Genomic DNA, 19,824 nt, shown 5'->3' with positions numbered 1-19,824 from the left:
TTCCCCTGGATTTTCTGTTTGCACGGTCACGCACAGTCACTTTAAGATGTTTTTCTTGTTCGTGTTTTTGTTTTTTTTATTGCGGTTGTACCCGATTCAAGAGCCGAATGGCTCACAGGGCTATACCAAAATAAATGAAACTGAAAACTGAAAAACAAAAACTTTTAAACTTTGATTAGCGCATCGTGTAGAGCTCGTCGAGCGGAATAGATCGCCGTGTCGTTCGCCTTCGACAGACATCAAATGACGTCGCAACGCAGTTTATGCGAGAGCCGGGGGCTTGTGGTAACCCCGGGGTCCCATCAGCCCCCGGTTCATCTGAGTTATCCGGGCATCACCTGACACCCCTCCCCCTCTTCCATTTCGCAAGACCCAGCAGACGTCACAGCAGCTCCCCGTGTCCGTAACGCAAGCGGCTATTGTGTAACACGCAGCCGCTGCGATTGGTAAACAATAAAAGCAATAACTGGCGTTCTTCAGTGTCCGCGTGCGTGTGTGACGCGCCGTGCGCGTGTGTGTGTGTGTGTGACACCCCGCGTGTGTGTGTGACACGCCGTGTGTGTGTGTGTGACGCGCTGTGGGGAGCGATAGTGTAGCAGTTTGCGTGCTGTGCTATGAATGCGGCTACCCGGGTTCGATTCCCGCTCACGGCCAACACCGGTGACGATATCACTGGTCGACAATGTTTTTGAATTTTGATTTAAAGCTTTCGTGACTGCAGTAATTCATATTCTTAGCTCTTTCGGTAAAGTCACGTTGAAGGGAAACAGTAAAATAATAAAATATATATAAAACAATAAAAAAAATTCTCACGACGTTTCGACCATAACACAAACGGTCGTCATCAGGTGACCGTTTGTGTTATGGTCGAAACGTCGTGAGAATGTTCTTATTGTTTTATATTTTTTTTATTATTTTATTGTTTCCCTTCAACGTGACTTTACCGAAAGAGCTAAGAATAATGTTTTTGAAGTCGCCTGCTTCAGAGATGAAATGTGCTGTTTATTATGGATTTTGATGTGATGAATTCAAATATGACAATTAAATCAACCGATTGGCTACTGTTCCCAAGATATAAAAGTTTTTTACATTTTACGTCTATCTACATAGAATTTTACTCGTAAATTGTGAACCTAGGTCTTGTCATGTGTTTATGGTTGCTTTGCATGATCACATGTCACCTCTCCTGTTCATGTAACACTTTAAAAATCAGCAAAACGGTTATGTAAATAACATTTATTATGAAACAAAAGGCAAAAAAACTATTATGTATTTATAAGTTTAGTCCTTATTTAGTGTCTACTCGGCGCTTCTTGGCTTGTCTCTCGTAGTCATTAAATGAAGCATCTTTTGTCACTGTCGTAGCAATAGTCTGCAAGCATTGATGGGCTCCATTTGCCCTGAGAGCGTTTCTCCATTGTCGCAAAGTGCCGGTGAAATCGCTCGCCATGCTCGTCGCTCGCTCATCCACAGTTCGGTGGGGGGGGGGGGGAAATCTAAATGAGAGTGCAAAAAAAGTATATTTAGTGACCTGTTGCAACCAAGGCTTTTGTATGCCCCGAGGAGGTTTTTCACCAACTCCCTGTAGTTGTCTGCCTTGTTGTTTCCGAGAAAATGTGTTGCCACTAACTGGAAAGCTTTCCATCCTTGCCACGCAGTGGCACTGTCAAATGCATCATCTCGAAGAAATTCACGAATCTGAGGACCAACAAAGACAACCCCGAGTCCGATGCTGCCGGAACAAAACTAAAAACAAGCATCACCACCTGAAGGAAGGAATGAATAAATGCCGTGGGGCTGATGGGATGGTGTCAAAATACCTTTTTTTAAGCGGAGGGTCAGATCTGGCATATCGTCTGCTGCGTGATCAGTCATTTTGCTACAGATGTTCACATTACCGCCGACATCTCAGTGCCGAGCGAGTGGGACATACGGCGTTTCCCGTGCGTACGTGTTTCTATACATCGGTGGCGTGGTGTGGGCACGGTGGTTAGCACGGCACTGCACTTTCAAAGCTGGTGGACCTCAGAGTTCGATTCCCGGCCACGGCAAAACGTGAGTGGCGAGCAGATTTCTGGACTGGGCCCTTTAGCCTCCTCCGTCTTTCACCAGCACCCACAATGGCCATCGCGGTGAAGTATGGTCAAATAACCCAGCGTGAAGTATAGTCAAACAACCCCCCCCCACCCCGGACCACCGACACCAGCACTGGATACATAAATGGTCTGTAACCTATTTCCTGTTATTCGAGTCAAAAATTTGCTACATTTAAAACCAAAATGAAAAATCCCCCAAAAAGACTGAGACATCCATAGACTGCCACAGACTCGTATAGATCAACACACTCACACATGGAGACCCACAGACTCGTATAGACCAACACACTCACACATGGAGACCCACAGACTCGTATAGACCAACACACTCACACATGGAGACCCACAGACTCGTACGGACCAACACACTCACACATGGAGACCCACAGACTCGTATAGACCAACACATTCACATGGAGACCCACAGACTCGTACAGACCAACACACTCACACATGGAGACCCACAGACTCGTACAGACCAACACACTCACACATGGAGACCCAGACTCGTATAGACCAACACACTCACACATGGAGACCCACAGACTCGTACAGACCAACACACTCACACATGGAGACCCACAGCCTCGTATAGACCAACACACTCACACATGGAGACCCACAGCCTCGTATAGACCAACACACTCACACATGGAGACCCACAGACTCGTATAGACCAACACACTCACATATGGGGACCCACAGACTCGTATAGACCAACACACTCACACATGGAGACCCACAGCCTCGTATAGACCAACACACTCACACATGGAGACCTTCAGACTCGTATAGACCAACACACTCACTTGGAGACCCACAGACTCGTATAGACCAACACACTCACTTGGAGACCCACAGACTCGTATAGACCAACACACTCACACATGGAGACCCACAGACTCGTATAGACCAACACATTCACATGGAGACCCACAGACTCGTATAGACCAACACACTCACACATGGAGACCCACAGCCTCGTATAGACCAACACACTCACACATGGAGACCCACAGACTCGTATAGACCAACACACTCACACATGGAGACCCACAGACTCGTATAGACCAACACACTCACACATGGAGACCCACAGACTCGTATAGACCAACACACTCACTTGGAGACCCACAGACTCGCAAGAAGAAACTGGCAGACATCCGTAGACTGCTACACATCCATAGACTACTACAGACTCACATAGACCCAAGCACTCGCAGAGACCCACAGACTCGCATGGAGACCCACAGACTCGCATGGAGACCCACAGACTGGCAGACATCATTAGACTGAAATAGACTCACATAGACCCAAGTATTCGCATGGAGACCTACAGACTCGCAAGTAGAGACTGGCAGACATCCATAGACTTCCACAGACTCGCATGGAGACCCACAGAATGGAGACCCCACAGACTTGCATGGAGACCCAAAGACTCGCATGGAGACCCAAAGACTCGCATGGAGACCCAAAGACTCGCATGGAGACCCAAAGACTCGCATGGAGACCCACAGACTCGCATGGAGACCCACAGACTCGCATGGCGACCCACAGAATGGAGACCCCCACAGACTTGCAGACATCCGTAGACTGCCACAGACTCATGTATATATAGAGAGAGAGAGACCCATGAGACACACGTGGACAAGTAGGCCAAAATACCCACGGACAGATCGAGCGTGGAAATTGCAGGGCTGCGCCTCTAACCCGCTATATTAATTACGTTGCTCGCCCGCACAACAAAGGGCACTCCCGACTTGTTCTGCGTCAGTCACTGCCCTATGCCCGTCGGGGTTGGTTTGTTTATTAGTTCCATTCTCTGCCATAAATCTGAGCGGCGCTTATATAATTATTTATTTACTTCATGGCCACCGTGCGCGGTGCATTGCAAACCCAGACCCCACCCCCCGCGACAAACTGGGTAAGGTTGCGCGTCGATGTTGTACATTGACCAGGACGACACAAAGGCCGACAATGATTTAAGTTTGGGGGGGGGGGGGGAGAAATGCTAAACAGCCCAGCGGATTGAAAACAAAAAAACGCGCCCACACACACACAGCAAGTCTCTGTGTGTGTGAGAGAGAAATTAGCAGCAGCAGCAGCGATAGAAACTAAAGGCGCGGCCCTGCAAGTGCTGGGCGGCGAAGTGGCCTCTTACGAGCGCTGGAATGTTTATAGACGAGAGAGGGAGAGAGGCGCACACCGGGGTCGATTTCCCACCGTTGGCAAGCGTCTCACAGCACAGACTAAAGATCAGCCCCACCACCCGTGGGGAGCCTGCCACAGGCTTTTTTTTTGGGGGGGGGGGGGGGGGGGCAAGTGCTGTTAGCCAGTGGCACCTATGAAGGCCGGCACGGCACACGAGACGGTGTGGGTTTGGCCGGCAAACCCACGCGCCGGCTGCCTTTGTCTCCCCTAGTGGCGATTGTTTACACACCGCGCACCAGGTGCTCATATGAGGCCGCCGCAGCCGTCAACAAAGATCCCCCCGGTGCAGCCTGCAGCAGACTGTTTTTGGAGCAAGTGCTGTTCGTGAGCAAAGCAGCACCTATGGACACGCGTCCACCACCATCACCACCACCACCAACAACAACCATCAGCGCTACGCCCCTGCTCGTCGTCCAGCAGTGTGACTGACCACACCACGCTTGGTTATGGAGTTGCGGTAGGGTATAGCGTGGGTACTCAAACACCTCCTATCCGAGGCGTACTGGGCCCGTGATGGAAGAGTAGGCCAATGTCGCAACAGTGGCGCGGACCGAGCATTCTGGTCACAAACCCCTCCGTCTCTCGAGAGAGAGTGATAGGGGGCCGTCCATAAATGACGTCACGCGATTTTTGACCCCCCCTCCCTCGTCACACGGCGTCACAAAAAGTGAGACCACCCCCCCTCAAATATGACGTCACAAAGCTCTGCCCCCCCCCCCCAAATAAAAACATATTTCCATTTTGAAAATAAAACATGCTTCAAATCGCTTTAAACTATTGTGATTGTAGTGCGTATTTAACGTGGCGCTGCACTCTGATGTTGTAGGAGTGTTGTTTTAACAATTAGTGTTGTTAGAACAATTAGTGTTGTTATAACAATTAGTGTTGTTATAACAATTCTATATTTATTTAAAGTTGTGCATTTTGATGTGACGTCACATTTCTCAACCACCCCCCCCCCGTCACACATCGTCACAAATGTCTGACTCCCCCCCCCCTCCCACCCCTAGGTGTGTGACGTCATTTATGGACGGCCCCACAATACGTGGTTAACTCTTCCAAGCTGAGACGTGTGCAGTTTACGCATTTGAAGTGCCCACATCATTAACCCGCACCCGTCAATCAACTGATGTCGAACCCCATGCACACTGCTGGACGTACAGATACAGCTGGAGTAAGGGGCCGTCCATAAATGACGTCACGCACCTAGCGGGGGGGAGGGGGGGGTGAGTCAGACATTTGTGACGATGTGTGACGAGAGGGGGAGGGGGTGTTTGAGAAATGTGACGTCACATAAAAATACCGCAACTTTAAATAAACATAGACAACACGTTCTTCTTAATTAAATAGACTTTTTGATAAATGTTCTCTCCTACAACATCAGAGGTGCAGCGCCACATTATAACACGCGCTACAAATGACAATAGTTTAAAGCGATTTAAAGCATGTTTTATTTATTTTTTTTGGGGGGGGGGTGGGGGGCAGAGCTTTGTGACGTCATATTGAAGGGGGAGGGTTCTGACTGTTTGTGACACCGCGTGACGAGGGGGGGGGATGGTGTCAAAAATCGTCCAAAATCGCGTGACGTCATTTATGGACGGCCCCTAAGGTGGTGGTGGTGGTGGTGTTGGTGGTGGTGGTGGGTGAAATGTAAGAAACTCATTTGCTTCAACTGGGAGTCGAACCGGCGAAATCTCTGCGCTCGTGGAAAATCGCACGTGCTGCTGCAGCTGCTGCTGCTGCTGCGAGGATCGGCAAACGTGCCACGTGTTAATGGCAGCTGCACGCATCAGTGATGGGGCGAGCACAAGCCCCACTGCAGGGGGCGTTTGGGGGGGGGGGGGGGGGCTTGTGGAGCTCACGCTAAGGGCGCAAAGCAAAGCAGTAACAAGGCAGCTAACCGCGTGCCTGCGTCTCCACCGCGTCTCGAAAACTACGAAATAAATAAATATATATCGCACGCAAAATTTTGAGGCCGGAGGAATCCGATGAGCTATGAAGCTCTTTTTGTTCCGCAGGTGCCCAGTGGGACACATGACGCTCCTTGTTTCGAAGCTTTCGTGAGTGCAGGAACCCACCCTCTTCGGTTCTTTCGGTAAAGTCACCGCGTGGGTAGAAACAATAAAATGAATCACGACGTTTCGGGCGCAACACGCCTGATGACGGACCCTTGGTGTTGCGCCCGAAACGTCGTGATTTATTTTATGTTATACCTACGCGACTTTTGCCGAAAGAACCCAAAGAGTATGATGACGCTCCTTATCGTTCTCGTCGTCTTCCACGTAAACACAAACAGAAGTGAATAAAAACGACCGACGGTGTTTCTTACGGCGCCCGTCAAGACCGGCAAAGGCTGCCCCCTTCATAATTGACCGGGGTGTGGATGATGCAGGGCACGCACAATTTTTTTGTTTTCTAGAACCGTCGGTTTCGACACGCGGCGGTCTCATCAGCAGGGCCGAGCGGGTCAGCGATTGGAAATTACTAATTTACGTGCAAGGGGGTGGAGGAGGAACTCTGAAAAGAACTAAAGGCCAGGTTTGCGCACTAATAAACAAATATGTAAAAAAAAACAGGGACAAACCAGACCGAGCCAGACAGCCAGTCTGTCTCGGGCACTACTCATCTTGACACGGTGGCTAGGAGATGTTAACTACCTCGCCTCGTACACAGGAGGTGGCGGGTTCGATCCCGACCTTGACGCCTGCTGGTGTATATTTATAGTTTGCGGTGTTTCTCTTTCATCATCATCACGGTGGCTAGGAGATGTTAACTACCTCGCCTGGTGTACAGGAGGTCGTGGGGTCAATCCCTACCCTGACGCCTGCTGCTGTATATTTAGAGTCTGTGTGTCTCTCTTTCGGTGTTTCTCTTTCATCATCATCACGGTGGCTAGGAGATGTTAACTACCTCGCCTGGTGTACAGGAGGTCGTGGGGTCAATCCCTACCCTGACGCCTGCTGCTGTATATTTAGAGTCTGTGTGTCTCTCTTTCATCATCATCAGTGGCTAGGAGATGTTAACTACCTCGCCTCGTACACAGGAGGTGGCCGGGTTCGATCCCGACCTTGACGCCTGCTGCTGTATATTTAGAGGTGGCATCTCTCTTTCTCTCTCTCTCCCCGTGCTGAGATGTTAGCTACCTCGCCTGGTATACAGGAAGTCGTCGGTTCGATCCCGACCCTGACGCCTGCTGCTGTATATTTAGAGTTTGCGGTGGCTCTCTTTCATAATCATCATCACAGTGGCTAGGAGATGTTAACTACCTCGCCTGGTGTACAAGAGGTCGTGGGGTCGATCCCGACCCTGACGCCTGCTGCTTTATATTTATAGTTTGCGGTGGCTCTCTTTCATCATCATCACGGTGGCTAGGAGATGTTAACTACCTCGCCTGGTGTACAGGAGGTCGTGGGGTCAATCCCTACCCTGACGCCTGCTGCTGTATATTTAGAGTCTGTGTGTCACTACTTCATCATCATCAGTGGCTAGGAGATGTTAACTACCTCGCCTGGTGTACAGGAAGTCGTGGATTCGATCCCGACCCTGACGCCTGCTGCTGTATATTTAGAGTTTGCGGTGTCTCTCTCTCACATCATCATCACAGTGGCTAGGAGATGTTAACTACCTCGCCTGGTGTACAGGTGGTCGTGGGGTCGATCCCTACCCTGACGCCTGCTGCTGTATATTTAGAGTTTGCGTGTCTCTCTTTCATCATCATCACAGTGGCTAGGAGATGTTAACTACCTCGCCTGGTGTAAAGGAGGTCGTGGGGTCGATCCCTACCCTGACGCCTGCTGCTGTATATTTAGAGTTTGCGGTGTCTTTCATCATCATCACGGTGGCTAGGAGATGTTAACTACCTCGCCTGGTGTACAGGAGGTCGTGGGTTCTATCCCGACCCTGACGCCTGCTGCTGTATATTTAGGGTTTGTGGTGTCTCTCTTTCACCATCATCACAGTGACTAGGAGATGTTAACTACCTCGCCTGGTGTACAGGAGGTCGTGGGGTCGATCCCTACCCTGACGCCTGCTGCTGGCTATTTAGAGTTTGCGGTGTCTTTCATCATCATCATCATCACGGTGGCTAGGAGATGTTAACTACCTCGCCTGGTGTACAGGAGGTCGTGGGTTATCTCCCGACCCTGACGCCTGCTGCTGTATATTTAGGGTTTGTGGTGTCTCTTTCACCATCATCACAGTGACTAGGAGATGTTAACTACCTCGCCTGGTGTACAGGAGGTCGTGGGGTCGATCCATACCCTGACGCCTGCTGCTGTATATTTAGAGTTTGCGTGTCTCTCTTTCATCATCATCACAGTGGCTAGGAGATGTTAACTACCTCGCCTGGTATACAGGAGGTCGTGGGGTCGATCCCGACCCTGACGCCTGCTGCTGGCTATTTAGAGTTTGTGTGTCTCTCTCTCCCCGTGGTCACTGAGTGCATTTTTCTCCGGGTCCTCGGTTATTTTTACCCCCTCCGCATTTAGAATCAACGTCACGCGTTTGAAGTATTTCTTGGCCTGATGATGATCATGATGATCATGGTGATCACGATGAGGACGATGATTACGATGAGCACGATGACCATGATGATCATGATGACCACGATGATCATGATGACCATGATGACCATGATGATCATGATGACCATGATGATCATGATGACCATGATGATCATGATGACCATGATGATCACGATGACCATGATGACCACGATGATCATGATGACCACGATGACTATGATGATCATGATGATCATGATGACCATGATGATCACGATGATCATGATGATCACGATGAGCATGATGATCACGATGACCACGATGATCATGATGATCACGATGACCACGATGATCATGATGACCACGATGACCACGATGACCACGATGATCACGATGACCATGATGATCATGATGATCACGATGACCATGATGATAAGCCGCCTGCCACTTCCTCGTGCTATCGTTCGTGATGGCCAGGTGGCTTCTTAAAAAGAGCGGCGTAGCACAGCAGAGGGACCTTTACCTGGCAAGATGATAGCCGCTTTAGTTCATGAGACTGCCGAGCAAGGCCCTTGCCCACCGCAGGGTGGGGGGGGGGGGGTGACGTTTTTTTTTTTAAATCGTCGCAATCGGCAAAATCCGCGATCCGCAGACTCATGAGCAAATGCAAGGGGGGTTTGATTCGCGGTGCGTAATACGACAGCCCACACTTCCTCCTCCTTTTGTGTTTTATTTCACGTTCACCATGAAACAGGAAGTATGTCGCGTGTACATTGTGATGAATATTGTCCAGTGATAAATACAACTGGCGCGTACGTTTATAAATACACGTGGTGCTTAGCAGCGTTGCGATGAGTCCTGTGCGCGTAGGTAGGGTTCGGATCAACACCACCACTTCCCCCACTGAGCGTAGCCTCGAACGGGTTATAACTTCCTCAACGAGCCCATTTGCATGTCTTAATAATTTCGCAATCTGGTTAAAAAGTAATCCTCACAATTTTAACCTTGACCCATGGAGCCATTTCACGCATTGCCGAACGTTCACGCGCAGACTGTGCGCGCGTGTGTGTGTGTGTGTCATTCCCTCCCTTCTCTATGCTTGCGAAACGTGGACCCCCCTAATGGAACATCTTCACCGGTTAGAAACATTTAGGCTGGCCTGCATACGATCCATCTTGGGTTTAACCAGGCTGTATTGTGTGAGGAGCCCACAAATCCTTGAAAGATCTGGGCAGGGTCCCATCGGTGAGCTCCTCCGGCGGGCAAGGCTGCGATGGCTGGGTCATGTAGCCCGCATGCCCAGCCACCGCATGCCGAAACAGCTTTTGTTCGTCCGGATTGAGGGGGCTAAACGGGCGCGGCACGGGCTATAGAAGAGATGGAGTGATGTGGTACAGGAGGACGTGGAGCTGAGTGGATTTGCCGATGACTGGTACCAGCGGTGTCAAGATCGGTCTCAGTGGAGGAGGCTCGTGAAGAATGCTACTGGGCAGTTGGAGGCAGTCGCCCTCCAACAACAACGGAGGGCGGAGCGACGCTCACAACAACGAGCGGAGCGCCGTGTGGCTAAAGCACAGCAAGTTGGCACAGTAGGGGACACAGGTGGTGCATCAGCCAGTCATCTCAGTCAGTCGACCTGTGGCACCTGGGTCTGCCCCGTGACCTCCTGCCAGCGGGCGTTGACACTTCACGTGGCCTCAAGGTGCACATGGCCCGGCACAAGCGTCGTGGTGACGTCAACGCCACTTAGTGGCGAATGACGGCTGTTGTGTGTGCGAGTGTGTGTGTGTGTATGGGAGTGTGCGAATGTGTGCGAGTCAGTGTGTGTGTGTTTGGGAGTGTGTGCGAGTGTGTGATCGGATTCCTCCGGTATGAATAAATATTCTTATTCTGGAAATTAAAGCGACACTCTTCACAGTGGTGCGCTTATGGCCATGCCACCCAAACTACAGACCGCGTAGTCACCAAGAGACGCACGCACGCAGATACATAAAGGGCCATAGAGACGCACCCATTGATAACAATGTACATAGAGACACGTACAGATTCAGGGACCCATAGCGAAACATGGAAATGCATAGAGACTCGGACACCAGACTAGAGACGCAAGAGACGCGCAACCCAACCGACGCAGCGTTTGTTCTAGCGCTCCTTCGACAGATGAGTGGTGGGGAACAGCAAATCCATAACATGGGGTTGTCGGATTAGATCGCGTCAATATAGAACGTGTCGTCAACCCCGCCGCCACCCGACAGGGCCAATTATCATTATTATTATTATTAAGGCAGCAGACATCGTGGCTGTCGCGATTTTCACCTGCGGACGACGGCTTGGTGTTGCGATCGAAACGTCGCGATTCATTTCGTTTTGTTTCTGAGTTTTGTTGTTGTTGTTATAATTAGCATTAAGCTTGCGTCACGTTGACAAAAAAAACGTGCCAATTCGTGGCCACTTCGGCACGCCGCCGCGTTGGGAGAGTTGGTACCCAACAAGAGCGTTGACTATCCGTGCGCACGACGTTAACGCAACTCGCTACAAACGACGAGCGTCAACCAGGCCAGCGTTGTGGAGAGATGAAATTCTCCTCCTTACTCTTTGGTTCTTTCGGTAAAGTCACGTAGGTTGAGAAATGCGACGACAACAACAACAACAAAATGATAAATCAACGACGTTTCGATCGCAACACCACAAGCGGTCGTCCTTCAGGCGGGGGGAAAAAAAATAATCCAGCAGTAGAACAGCTGATCCAGCGAGATATGTTATTTTTGTTGTTTTATTTTTCTAACCCACGTGATGACTTTACCGAAAGAACCAACGGAGTGTGGATTCCTGCAGTAACGAAAGCTTCAAAAAAAATCTCCTCCCCGTCTCGAACAGACCGGGGGATGATAAATGCGATGTCATGGAATGGAACAAATCCACGAACTGTCTCTCCTCTCTCCGCTGAAGATCTCTCATTGTCACAGCAGTAAGGGGCCGTCCATAAATGACGTCACGCGATTTTGGACGATTTTTGACTCCCCCCCCTTCCCCCCCCCGAATCAAATATGACGTCACAAAGCCCCCCACTCCCCCCCCCCAAAAAAAGAACATTCTTCAAATCGCTTTGAACTATTGTAATTGTAGTGCGTACGTAATGTGGCGCTGCACCCTTGATGTTGCAGAAAAAAAAACATTTATGAAAAAGTCAATTCAATTAAGTAGAACGTGTTGTCTGTATTTATATAAAGTTGCGCATTTTGATGCGACGTCACATTTCTCAAACACCACTCCCCCCCACCACCACTTCGTCACACATCGTCACAAATGTCTGACCCCCCCCCTCCCCCCGATAGGTGCGTGACATCATTTATGGACGACCCCTAATAGCAGCAGCAGCAGCAGCTAGACATTGGCACCAACACCACCACCACCATCATCATCATCGCCATCGCAGTGGCCACCGGCAAATCTAACGCGGGCTTCCGTTTTCTCTTTAACTTTCACGGTGCGCCACCTCTAACCCCCGCCGACTTCTGTATCTTGCAGATAATGCGACGATGCCATAAAGCAATCCAAGGGGGCAAGCGTCGCTCGTAAAAGATGAAGCCCCCCCCCGCCACCACCACCAACACCAACTCCCGCACCAAGTTCTCCTCGGGTCATAACGCGCCGTGGGGGTTGGTCGCGCGGCTCGCTACGCTGTGTGGTGGGCGGCAGCGGTGGGCATCAGCGGAGGGCGGCAGCGGAGGGCAGCAGCGGTGGACAAACGAAATAAAACGAAAACTGCGCTGCTGGACTGTACTGGCTGGTTTCCCGTGGGGTCCTAGCGTCTTGGGCCACGCTGCCTCGTACGCGCTGACCAGCGCAGTGAAGCATGGGTCAATGATGAACACCACCACCCCCCACCCCCTCCCTCTCATCGGTGCGCAGGGCTTAGAGTTGACCGTCATCCAGCAGCGGAGTGACAGGCGAGGAAGGGTTACACGTGCGCGTGTATGATAGTGTGGTGTCTGTGTGTGGTAGTGTGGTGTCTGTGTGTGATATTCTGGTGTCTGTGTGTGATATTCTGGTGTCTGTGTGTGGTAGTGTGGTGTTTCTGTGTGTGATAGTGTGGTGTCTGTGTGTGATAGTGTGGTGTCTGTGTGTGATAGTGTGGTGTCTGTGTGTGGTAGTGTGGTGTCTGTGTGTGATAGTGTGGTGTCTGTGTGTGGTAGTGTGGTGTCTGTGTGTGTGATAGTGGTGTCTGTGTGTGATAGTGTGGTGTCTGTGTGTGGTAGTGTGGTGTCTGTGTGTGATAGTGTGGTGTCTGTGTGTGGTAGTGTGGTGTCTCTGTGTGTGTGATAGTGTGGTGTCTGTGTGTGATAGTGTGGTGTCTGTGTGTGGTAGTGTAGTGTCTGTGTGTGGTAGTGTGGTGTGTCTGTGTGTGATAGTGTGGTGTCTGTGTGTGGTAGTGGTGGTGTCTGTGTGTGATAGTGTGGTGTCTGTGTGTGATAGTGTGGTGTCTGTGTGTGGTAGTGTGGTGTCTGTGTGTGGTAGTGTGGTGTGTCTGTGTGTGATAGTGTGGTGTCTGTGTGTGATAGTGTGGTGTCTGTGTGTGGTAGTGTGGTGTCTGTGTGTGATGGTGTGGTGTCTGTGTGTGGTAGTGTGGTGTCTCTGTGTGTGATAGTGTGGTGCCTGTGTGTGGTAGTGTGGTGTCTCTGAGTGTGATAGTGTGGTGTCTGTGTGTGATAGTGTGGTGTCTGTGTGTGATAGTGTGGTGTCTGTGTGTGATGGTGTGGTGTCTGTGTGTGGTAGTGTGGTGTCTGTGTGTGATAGTGTGGTGTCTGTGTGTGATAGTGTGGTGTCTGTGTGTGGTAGTGTGGTGTCTGTGTGTGGTAGTGTGGTGTTTCTGTGTGTGGTAGTGTGGTGTCTGTGTGTGATAGTGTGGTGTCTGTGTGTGGTAGTGTGGTGTCTGTGTGTGTGATAGTGTGGTGTGTGTGTGTGATATTCTGGTGTCTGTGTGTGGTAGTGTGGTGTTTCTGTGTGTGATAGTGTGGTGTCTGTGTGTGATAGTGTGGTGTCTGTGTGTGATAGTGTGGTGTCTGTGTATGATAGTGTGGTGTCTGTGTGTGGTAGTGTGGTGTCTGTGTGTGATAGTGTGGTGTCTGTGTGTGGTAGTGTGGTGTCTGTGTGTGTGATAGTGGTGTCTGTGTGTGATAGTGTGGTGTCTGTGTGTGGTAGTGTGGTGTCTGTGTGTGATAGTGTGGTGTCTGTGTGTGGTAGTGTGGTGTCTCTGTGTGTGTGATAGTGTGGTGTCTGTGTGTGATAGTGTGGTGTCTGTGTGTGGTAGTGTAGTGTCTGTGTGTGGTAGTGTGGTGTGTCTGTGTGTGGTAGTGTGGTGTGTCTGTGTGTGATAGTGTGGTGTCTGTGTGTGGTAGTGGTGGTGTCTGTGTGTGATAGTGTGGTGTCTGTGTGTGATAGTGTGGTGTCTGTGTGTGATGGTGTGGTGTCTGTGTGTGGTAGTGTGGTGTCTGTGTGTGGTAGTGTGGTGTGTCTGTGTGTGATTGTGTGGTGTCTGTGTGTGATAGTGTGGTGTCTGTGTGTGGTAGTGTGGTGTCTGTGTGTGATGGTGTGGTGTCTGTGTGTGGTAGTGTGGTGTCTCTGTGTGTGATAGTGTGGTGCCTGTGTGTGGTAGTGTGGTGTCTCTGTGTGTGATAGTGTGGTGTCTGTGTGTGATAGTGTTGTGTCTGTGTGTGGTAGTGTGGTGTCTGTGTGTGATAGTGTGGTGTCTGTGTGTGATAGTGTGGTGTCTGTGTGTGATGGTGTGGTGTCTGTGTGTGGTAGTGTGGTGTCTGTGTGTGATAGTGTGGTGTCTGTGTGTGATAGTGTGGTGTCTGTGTGTGGTAGTGTGGTGTCTGTGTGTGATAGTGTGGTGTCTGTGTGTGATAGTGTGGTGTCTGTGTGTGATAGTGTGGTGCCTGTGTGTGGTAGTGTGGTGTCTGTGTGTGATAGTGTGGTGTCTGTGTGTGATAGTGTGGTGTCTGTGTGTGATAGTGTGGTGTCTGTGTGTGATAGTGTGGTGTCTGTGTGATAGTGTGGTGTCTTTGTGTGATAGTGTGGTGTCTGTGTGTGGTAGTGTGGTGTCTGTGTGTGATAGTGTGGTGTCTGTGTGTGATAGTGTGGTGTCTGTGTGTGATAGTGTCGTGTCTGTGTGTGATAGTGTGGTGTCTGTGTGTGATAGTCTGGTGTCTGTGTCTGATAGTGTGGTGTCTGTGTGGGATAGTGTGGTGTCTGTGTGTGATCGTGTGATGTCTGTGTGTGATAGTGTGGTGTCTGTGTGTCATAGTGTGGTGTCTGTGTGTGATAGTGTGGTGTCTGTGTGATAGTGTGGTGTCTGTGTGCCATAGTGTGGTGCCTGTTTCTGATCGTGTGGTGTCTGTGTGTGATAGTGTGGTGTCTGTGTGTGATAGTCTGGCGTCTGTGTGTGATAGTGTGGTGTCTGTGTGTAATAGTGTGGTGTCTGTGTGTGATGGTGTGGTGTCTGTGTGTGATGGTGTGGTGTCTGTGTGTGATAGTGTGATGTCTGTGTGATAGTGTGGTGTCTGTGTGTGGTAGTGTGGTGTCTGTGTGTGATAGTGTGGTGTCTGTGTCTGTGTGTGATAGTGTGGTATCTGTGTGTGGTAGTGTGGTGTCTGTGTGTGATAGTGTGGTATCTGTGTGTAATAGTGTGGTGTCTGTGTGTAATAGTGTGGTGTCTGTGTGTGATGGTGTGGTGTCTCTGTGTGGTAGTGTGGTGTCTGTGTGTGGTAGTGAGGTGTCTGTGTGTGATAGTGTGGTGTCTGTGTGTGATAGTGTGGTGTCTGTGTGTGATGGTGTGGTGTCTGTGTGTGGTAGTGTGGTGTCTGTGTGTGATAGTGTGGTGTCTGTGTGTGATAGTGTGGTGTCTGTGTGATAGTGTGGTGTCTGTGTGTGGTAGTGTGGTGTCTGTGTGTGATAGTGTGGTGTCTGTGTGTGATAGTGTGGTGTCTGTGTGTGATAGTGTGGTGTCTGTGTGTGATAGTGTGGTGTCTGTGTGTGATAGTGTGGTGTCTGTGTGATAGTGTGGTGTCTTTGTGTGATAGTGTGGTGTCTGTGTGTGGTAGTGTGGTGTCTGTGTGTGATAGTGTGGTGTCTGTGTGTGATAGTGTGGTGTCTGTGTGTGATAGTGTCGTGTCTGTGTGTGATAGTGTGGTGTCTGTGTGTGATAGTGTGGTGTCTGTGTGTGATAGTGTGGTGTCTGTGTGGGATAGTGTGGTGTCTGTGTGTGATCGTGTGATGTCTGTGTGTGATGGTGTGATGTCTGTGTGTGGTAGTGTGGTGTCTGTGTGTGGTAGTGTGGTGTCTGTGTGTGATAGTGTTGTGTCTGTGTGTGGTAGTGTGGTGTCTGTGTGTGATAGTGTGGTGTCTGTGTGTGGTAGTGTGGTGTCTGTGTGTGGTAGTGTGGTGTCTGTGTGTGGTGTCTGTGTGTCATAGTGTGGTGTCTGTGTGATAGTGTGGTGTCTGTGTCTGAGTGGGTGGTGTCTGTGTGTGATAGTGTGGTGCCTGTGTGTGATAGTGTGGTGCCTGTGTGTGATAGTGTGGTGTCTGTGTGTGATAGTATGGTGTCTGTGTGTGGTAGTGTGGTGTCTGTGTGTGATAGTATGGTGTCTGTGTGTGGTAGTGTGGTGTCTGTGTGTGATAGTATGGTGTCTGTGTGTGATAGTGTGGTGTCTGTGTGGTGTCTGTGTGCGTCTGTGTCTGTGTGTGGTAGTGTGGTGCCTGTGTGTGATAGTGTGGTGTCTGTGTGTGATAGTGTGGTGTCTGTGTGTGATAGTGTGGTGTCTGTGTGTGATAGTGTGGTGTCTGTGTGTGGTAGTGTGGTGTCTGTATGTGATAGTGTGGTGTCTGTGTGTGATAGTGTGGTGTCTGTGTGTGGTAGTGTGGTGTCTGTGTGTGATAGTCTGGTGTCTGTGTGTGATAGTGTGGTGTCTGTGTGTGATAGTGTGGTGTCTGTGTGTGATAGTGTGGTGTCTGTGTGTGATAGTGTGGTGTCTGTGTGTGGTAGTGTGGTGTCTGTGTGTGATGGTGTGGTGTATGTGTGTGGTAGTGTGGTGTCTGTGTGTGATGGTGTGGTGTCTGTGTGTGATAGTGTCGTGTCTGTGTGTGATAGTGTGGTATCTGTGTGTGGTAGTGTGGTGTCTGTGTGTGATGGTGTGGTGTCTGTGTGTGATAGTGTGGTGTCTGTGTGTGATAGTATGGTGTCTGTGTGTGGTAGCGTGGTGTCTGTGTGTGATAGTATGGTGTCTGTGTGTGATAGTGTGGTGTCTGTGTGGTCGTGTAGCGGTTAGCGCGCTGCGCTATGAACCTGGCGACCCGGGTTCGATTCCCGCTCACTGCCAACACCCACTGACGCTTATCTGAACCGGTCTTGGGCCTCCCCCCAAATGAGTACCTGGCGCGGTGTGTAGTAAAACATCGCCACTAGGGAGACAAAGGCGGCCGGGCGTGGTGCATGGCCACCCAGCGTTCCGGCCTTCATCGGTGCTTTCTCTTTGGTGTCTGTGTTGTGTCTCTGCACTTGTGCGATGTGAATATCAATCAGTCCTGGGCTTCCACTAGGTCGACTCCGGCTTGAATGAGTACATGGTGCAGGTGTAGTAAAACAACAACAAACCCCCCCCCCCCCCATCAGCACCCGGGAAGACAAAGGCGGTCTTGCGTGGTGGCGACCACAGCACACCACGTGTACGTCACGTGCCTACCTGAGAAAGGTGCTCAGCACTTGCCCCAGCAGCCTGTTGAAGGCTATACAGTATGGGGGGGGGGGGGGGGGGTGGGAGTCTTTGTCTGGGTGTTGTACGTGAACCGATGGCTGCAGGTGCGAAGCTATTGGCGCTGTGAACCCGGCTACCCGAGTTCCATCCGGGGCCACGGGTTCAACGTGAGCGGGTTCAAGTGGCTGGTGAAGTATGGTCAAATCAACAACCCATCCCGCCTTCCACCCCCCCCCCCCCACCACCTTCTTCCAGCAGTGGATTAACACGAGCGATTTTAAAGATCGGTCACGAATAAGAACTATGACACAACAACAAGAAGAACAAGAAAACCTCACCGTGCGGAGATGAGCTCTGTGGAGTGCTCTTCTTGCCTCCCATGTCTCCTCCGGGAGTCTTAGGAAGATACTAAAAAAATAAATAAATCAATGCCTCACCTACCCCTCGTTACCTCTGTCGCAAAGAAACAACAACAACAACAAAATCCCGCGCCACGCAGAGATTGTTATAATAAAAAATATATATATACCTTCCCGTCTCTTGATTGCACCTGAAATATTTAAGGTGCGTTTAAAGCTAAGGCCGTTGAAGCGTGTCCGTCCGTCCGTCCGTCGTCCGTTCGCTTCGGGTTCCCTGCCGGCGTTCTGCTGCGTTGTTCTCCCGAATGTCCACAGGGGCTGAGCCACCTTCACCTGCCCGCCTGCCTACCGATGTCGCACCCACGTTAACGCTCAAGGTAAGACTGCCTGAACAGACAGCACCAACCTGATTTTCCTGTTTGTGGACCTGTGTGGGGGGTGGTGGGAGTGGGGTGCGATGGGTGATGGGGGTGGGGAGTTAGACGGATGTGAGTTGTGGTAATCGCAGAAGGGTCGGTGGTGGTGGTGGTGGTGATGATGTGTGATGGGTGATGGGAGTGGGGAGCGGTGGTGTAGGGGTTAGCGCGCTGCTGCGCTACGAACTTGGCGACCCGAGTTTGATTCCCGCTCGGTGACGGTTATCTGAACCGGTCCTGGGCCTCCCCTAGGTGGAATCAGCCTCAAATTAGTACCTGGTGCGGTGTATAAAATCATCGCCACTGGGGAGACAAAGGCGGCCGGGTTTGGTGCTGGCCACCCACCCCCTCGTGTGACGTTCCAGCCTTCATAGGTGCTATGAAAGCTGGGTTGGTGATGTGTGATGGGAGGATAGGGGTTGTGATATAGGTAAGGTTGGTGATGTGTGATGGGTGGTGGTGATGTGTGATGGGAGGATGGGAGTTGTGATAGAGATAAGGTTGGTGATGTGTGATGGGTGGTGGTGATGTGTGATGGGAGGATGGGAGTTGTGATAGAGGTTGGGTTGGTGATGTGTAATGGGAGGATGGAGTTTGTGATAGAGGTTGGGTTGGTGATGTGTGATGGGAGGATGGGAGTTGTGATAGAGGTTGAGTTGGTGATGTGTGATGGGAGGATGGAGGTTGTGATAGAGGTAGGGTTGGTGATGTGTGATGGGTGGTGGTGATGTGTGATGGGAGGATGGAGGTTGTGATAGAGATAAGGTTGGTGATGTGTGATGGGTGGTGGTGATGTGTGATGGGGGGATGGGAGTTGTGATAGAGGTTGGGATGATGATGTGTGATGGGAGGGTGGAGTTTGTGATAGAGGTCGGGTTGGTGATGTGTGATGGGTGGTGGTGATGGGAGGATGGAGTTTGTGATATAGGTAGGGTTGGTGATGTGTGATGGGTGGTGGTGATGTGTGATGGGAGGATGGGAGTTGTGATAGAGGTCGGGTTGGTGATGTGTGATGGGAGGATGGGAGTTGTGATAGAGGTTGGGTTGATGATGTGTGATGGGAGGATGGAGTTTGTGATAGAGGTTGGGTTGGTGATGTGTGATGGGAGGATGGAGGTTGTGATAGAGGTCGGGTTGATGATGTGTGATGGGTGGTGGTGATGTGTGATGGGAGGATGGGAGTTGTGATAGAGGTTGGGTTGATGATGTGTGATGGGAGGATGGAGTTTGTGATAGAGGTTGAGTTGGTGATGTGTGATGGGAGGATGGAGTTTGTGATAGAGGTAGGGTTGGTGATGTGTGATGGGTGGTGGTGATGTGTGATGGGAGGATGGGGGTTGTGATAGAGGTTGAGTTGGTGATGTGTGATGGGAGGATGGAGTTTGTGATAGAGGTCGGGTTGGTGATGTGTGATGGGAGGATGGAGTTTGTGATAGAGGTCGGGTTGATGATGTGTGATGGGAGGATGGAGGTTGTGATAGAGGTTG

At 50.6% G+C, this 19,824-nt stretch overlaps 1 protein-coding gene across 2 annotated transcripts in view; it reads right to left on the bottom strand.

Annotated features, from left to right (window-relative positions):
* The window catches only part of LOC116955321 (choline transporter-like protein 4), a 69,488-nt gene extending 51,036 nt beyond the window's left edge, over positions 1 to 18,452 (bottom strand). The window contains exons 1-2 of one of the 2 annotated variants that reach the window (XM_032976340.2): positions 18,092 to 18,452; positions 17,901 to 17,970 (exon numbers count right to left, since the gene is read on the bottom strand). In XM_032976340.2, coding sequence (XP_032832231.1) covers positions 17,901 to 17,943 — 43 coding nt within the window. In that variant the 5' untranslated portion in view covers positions 17,944 to 17,970; positions 18,092 to 18,452. Of the gene's footprint in view, positions 1 to 17,900 lie in introns of both variants that reach the window. The other variant, XM_032976339.2, reaches the window with a different exon arrangement.
* Positions 18,453 to 19,824: the final 1,372 nt, after the last annotated feature.

The sequence above is a fragment of the Petromyzon marinus genome, chromosome 59 (genome assembly GCF_048934315.1).
Source record: "Petromyzon marinus isolate PM22_M1 ecotype Great Lakes invasive population chromosome 59, UKy_Petmar_22M1.pri1.0, whole genome shotgun sequence".
Taxonomy (NCBI): domain Eukaryota; kingdom Metazoa; phylum Chordata; class Hyperoartia; order Petromyzontiformes; family Petromyzontidae; genus Petromyzon; species Petromyzon marinus.
This window is presented reverse-complemented; position numbering and strand designations above follow the sequence as displayed.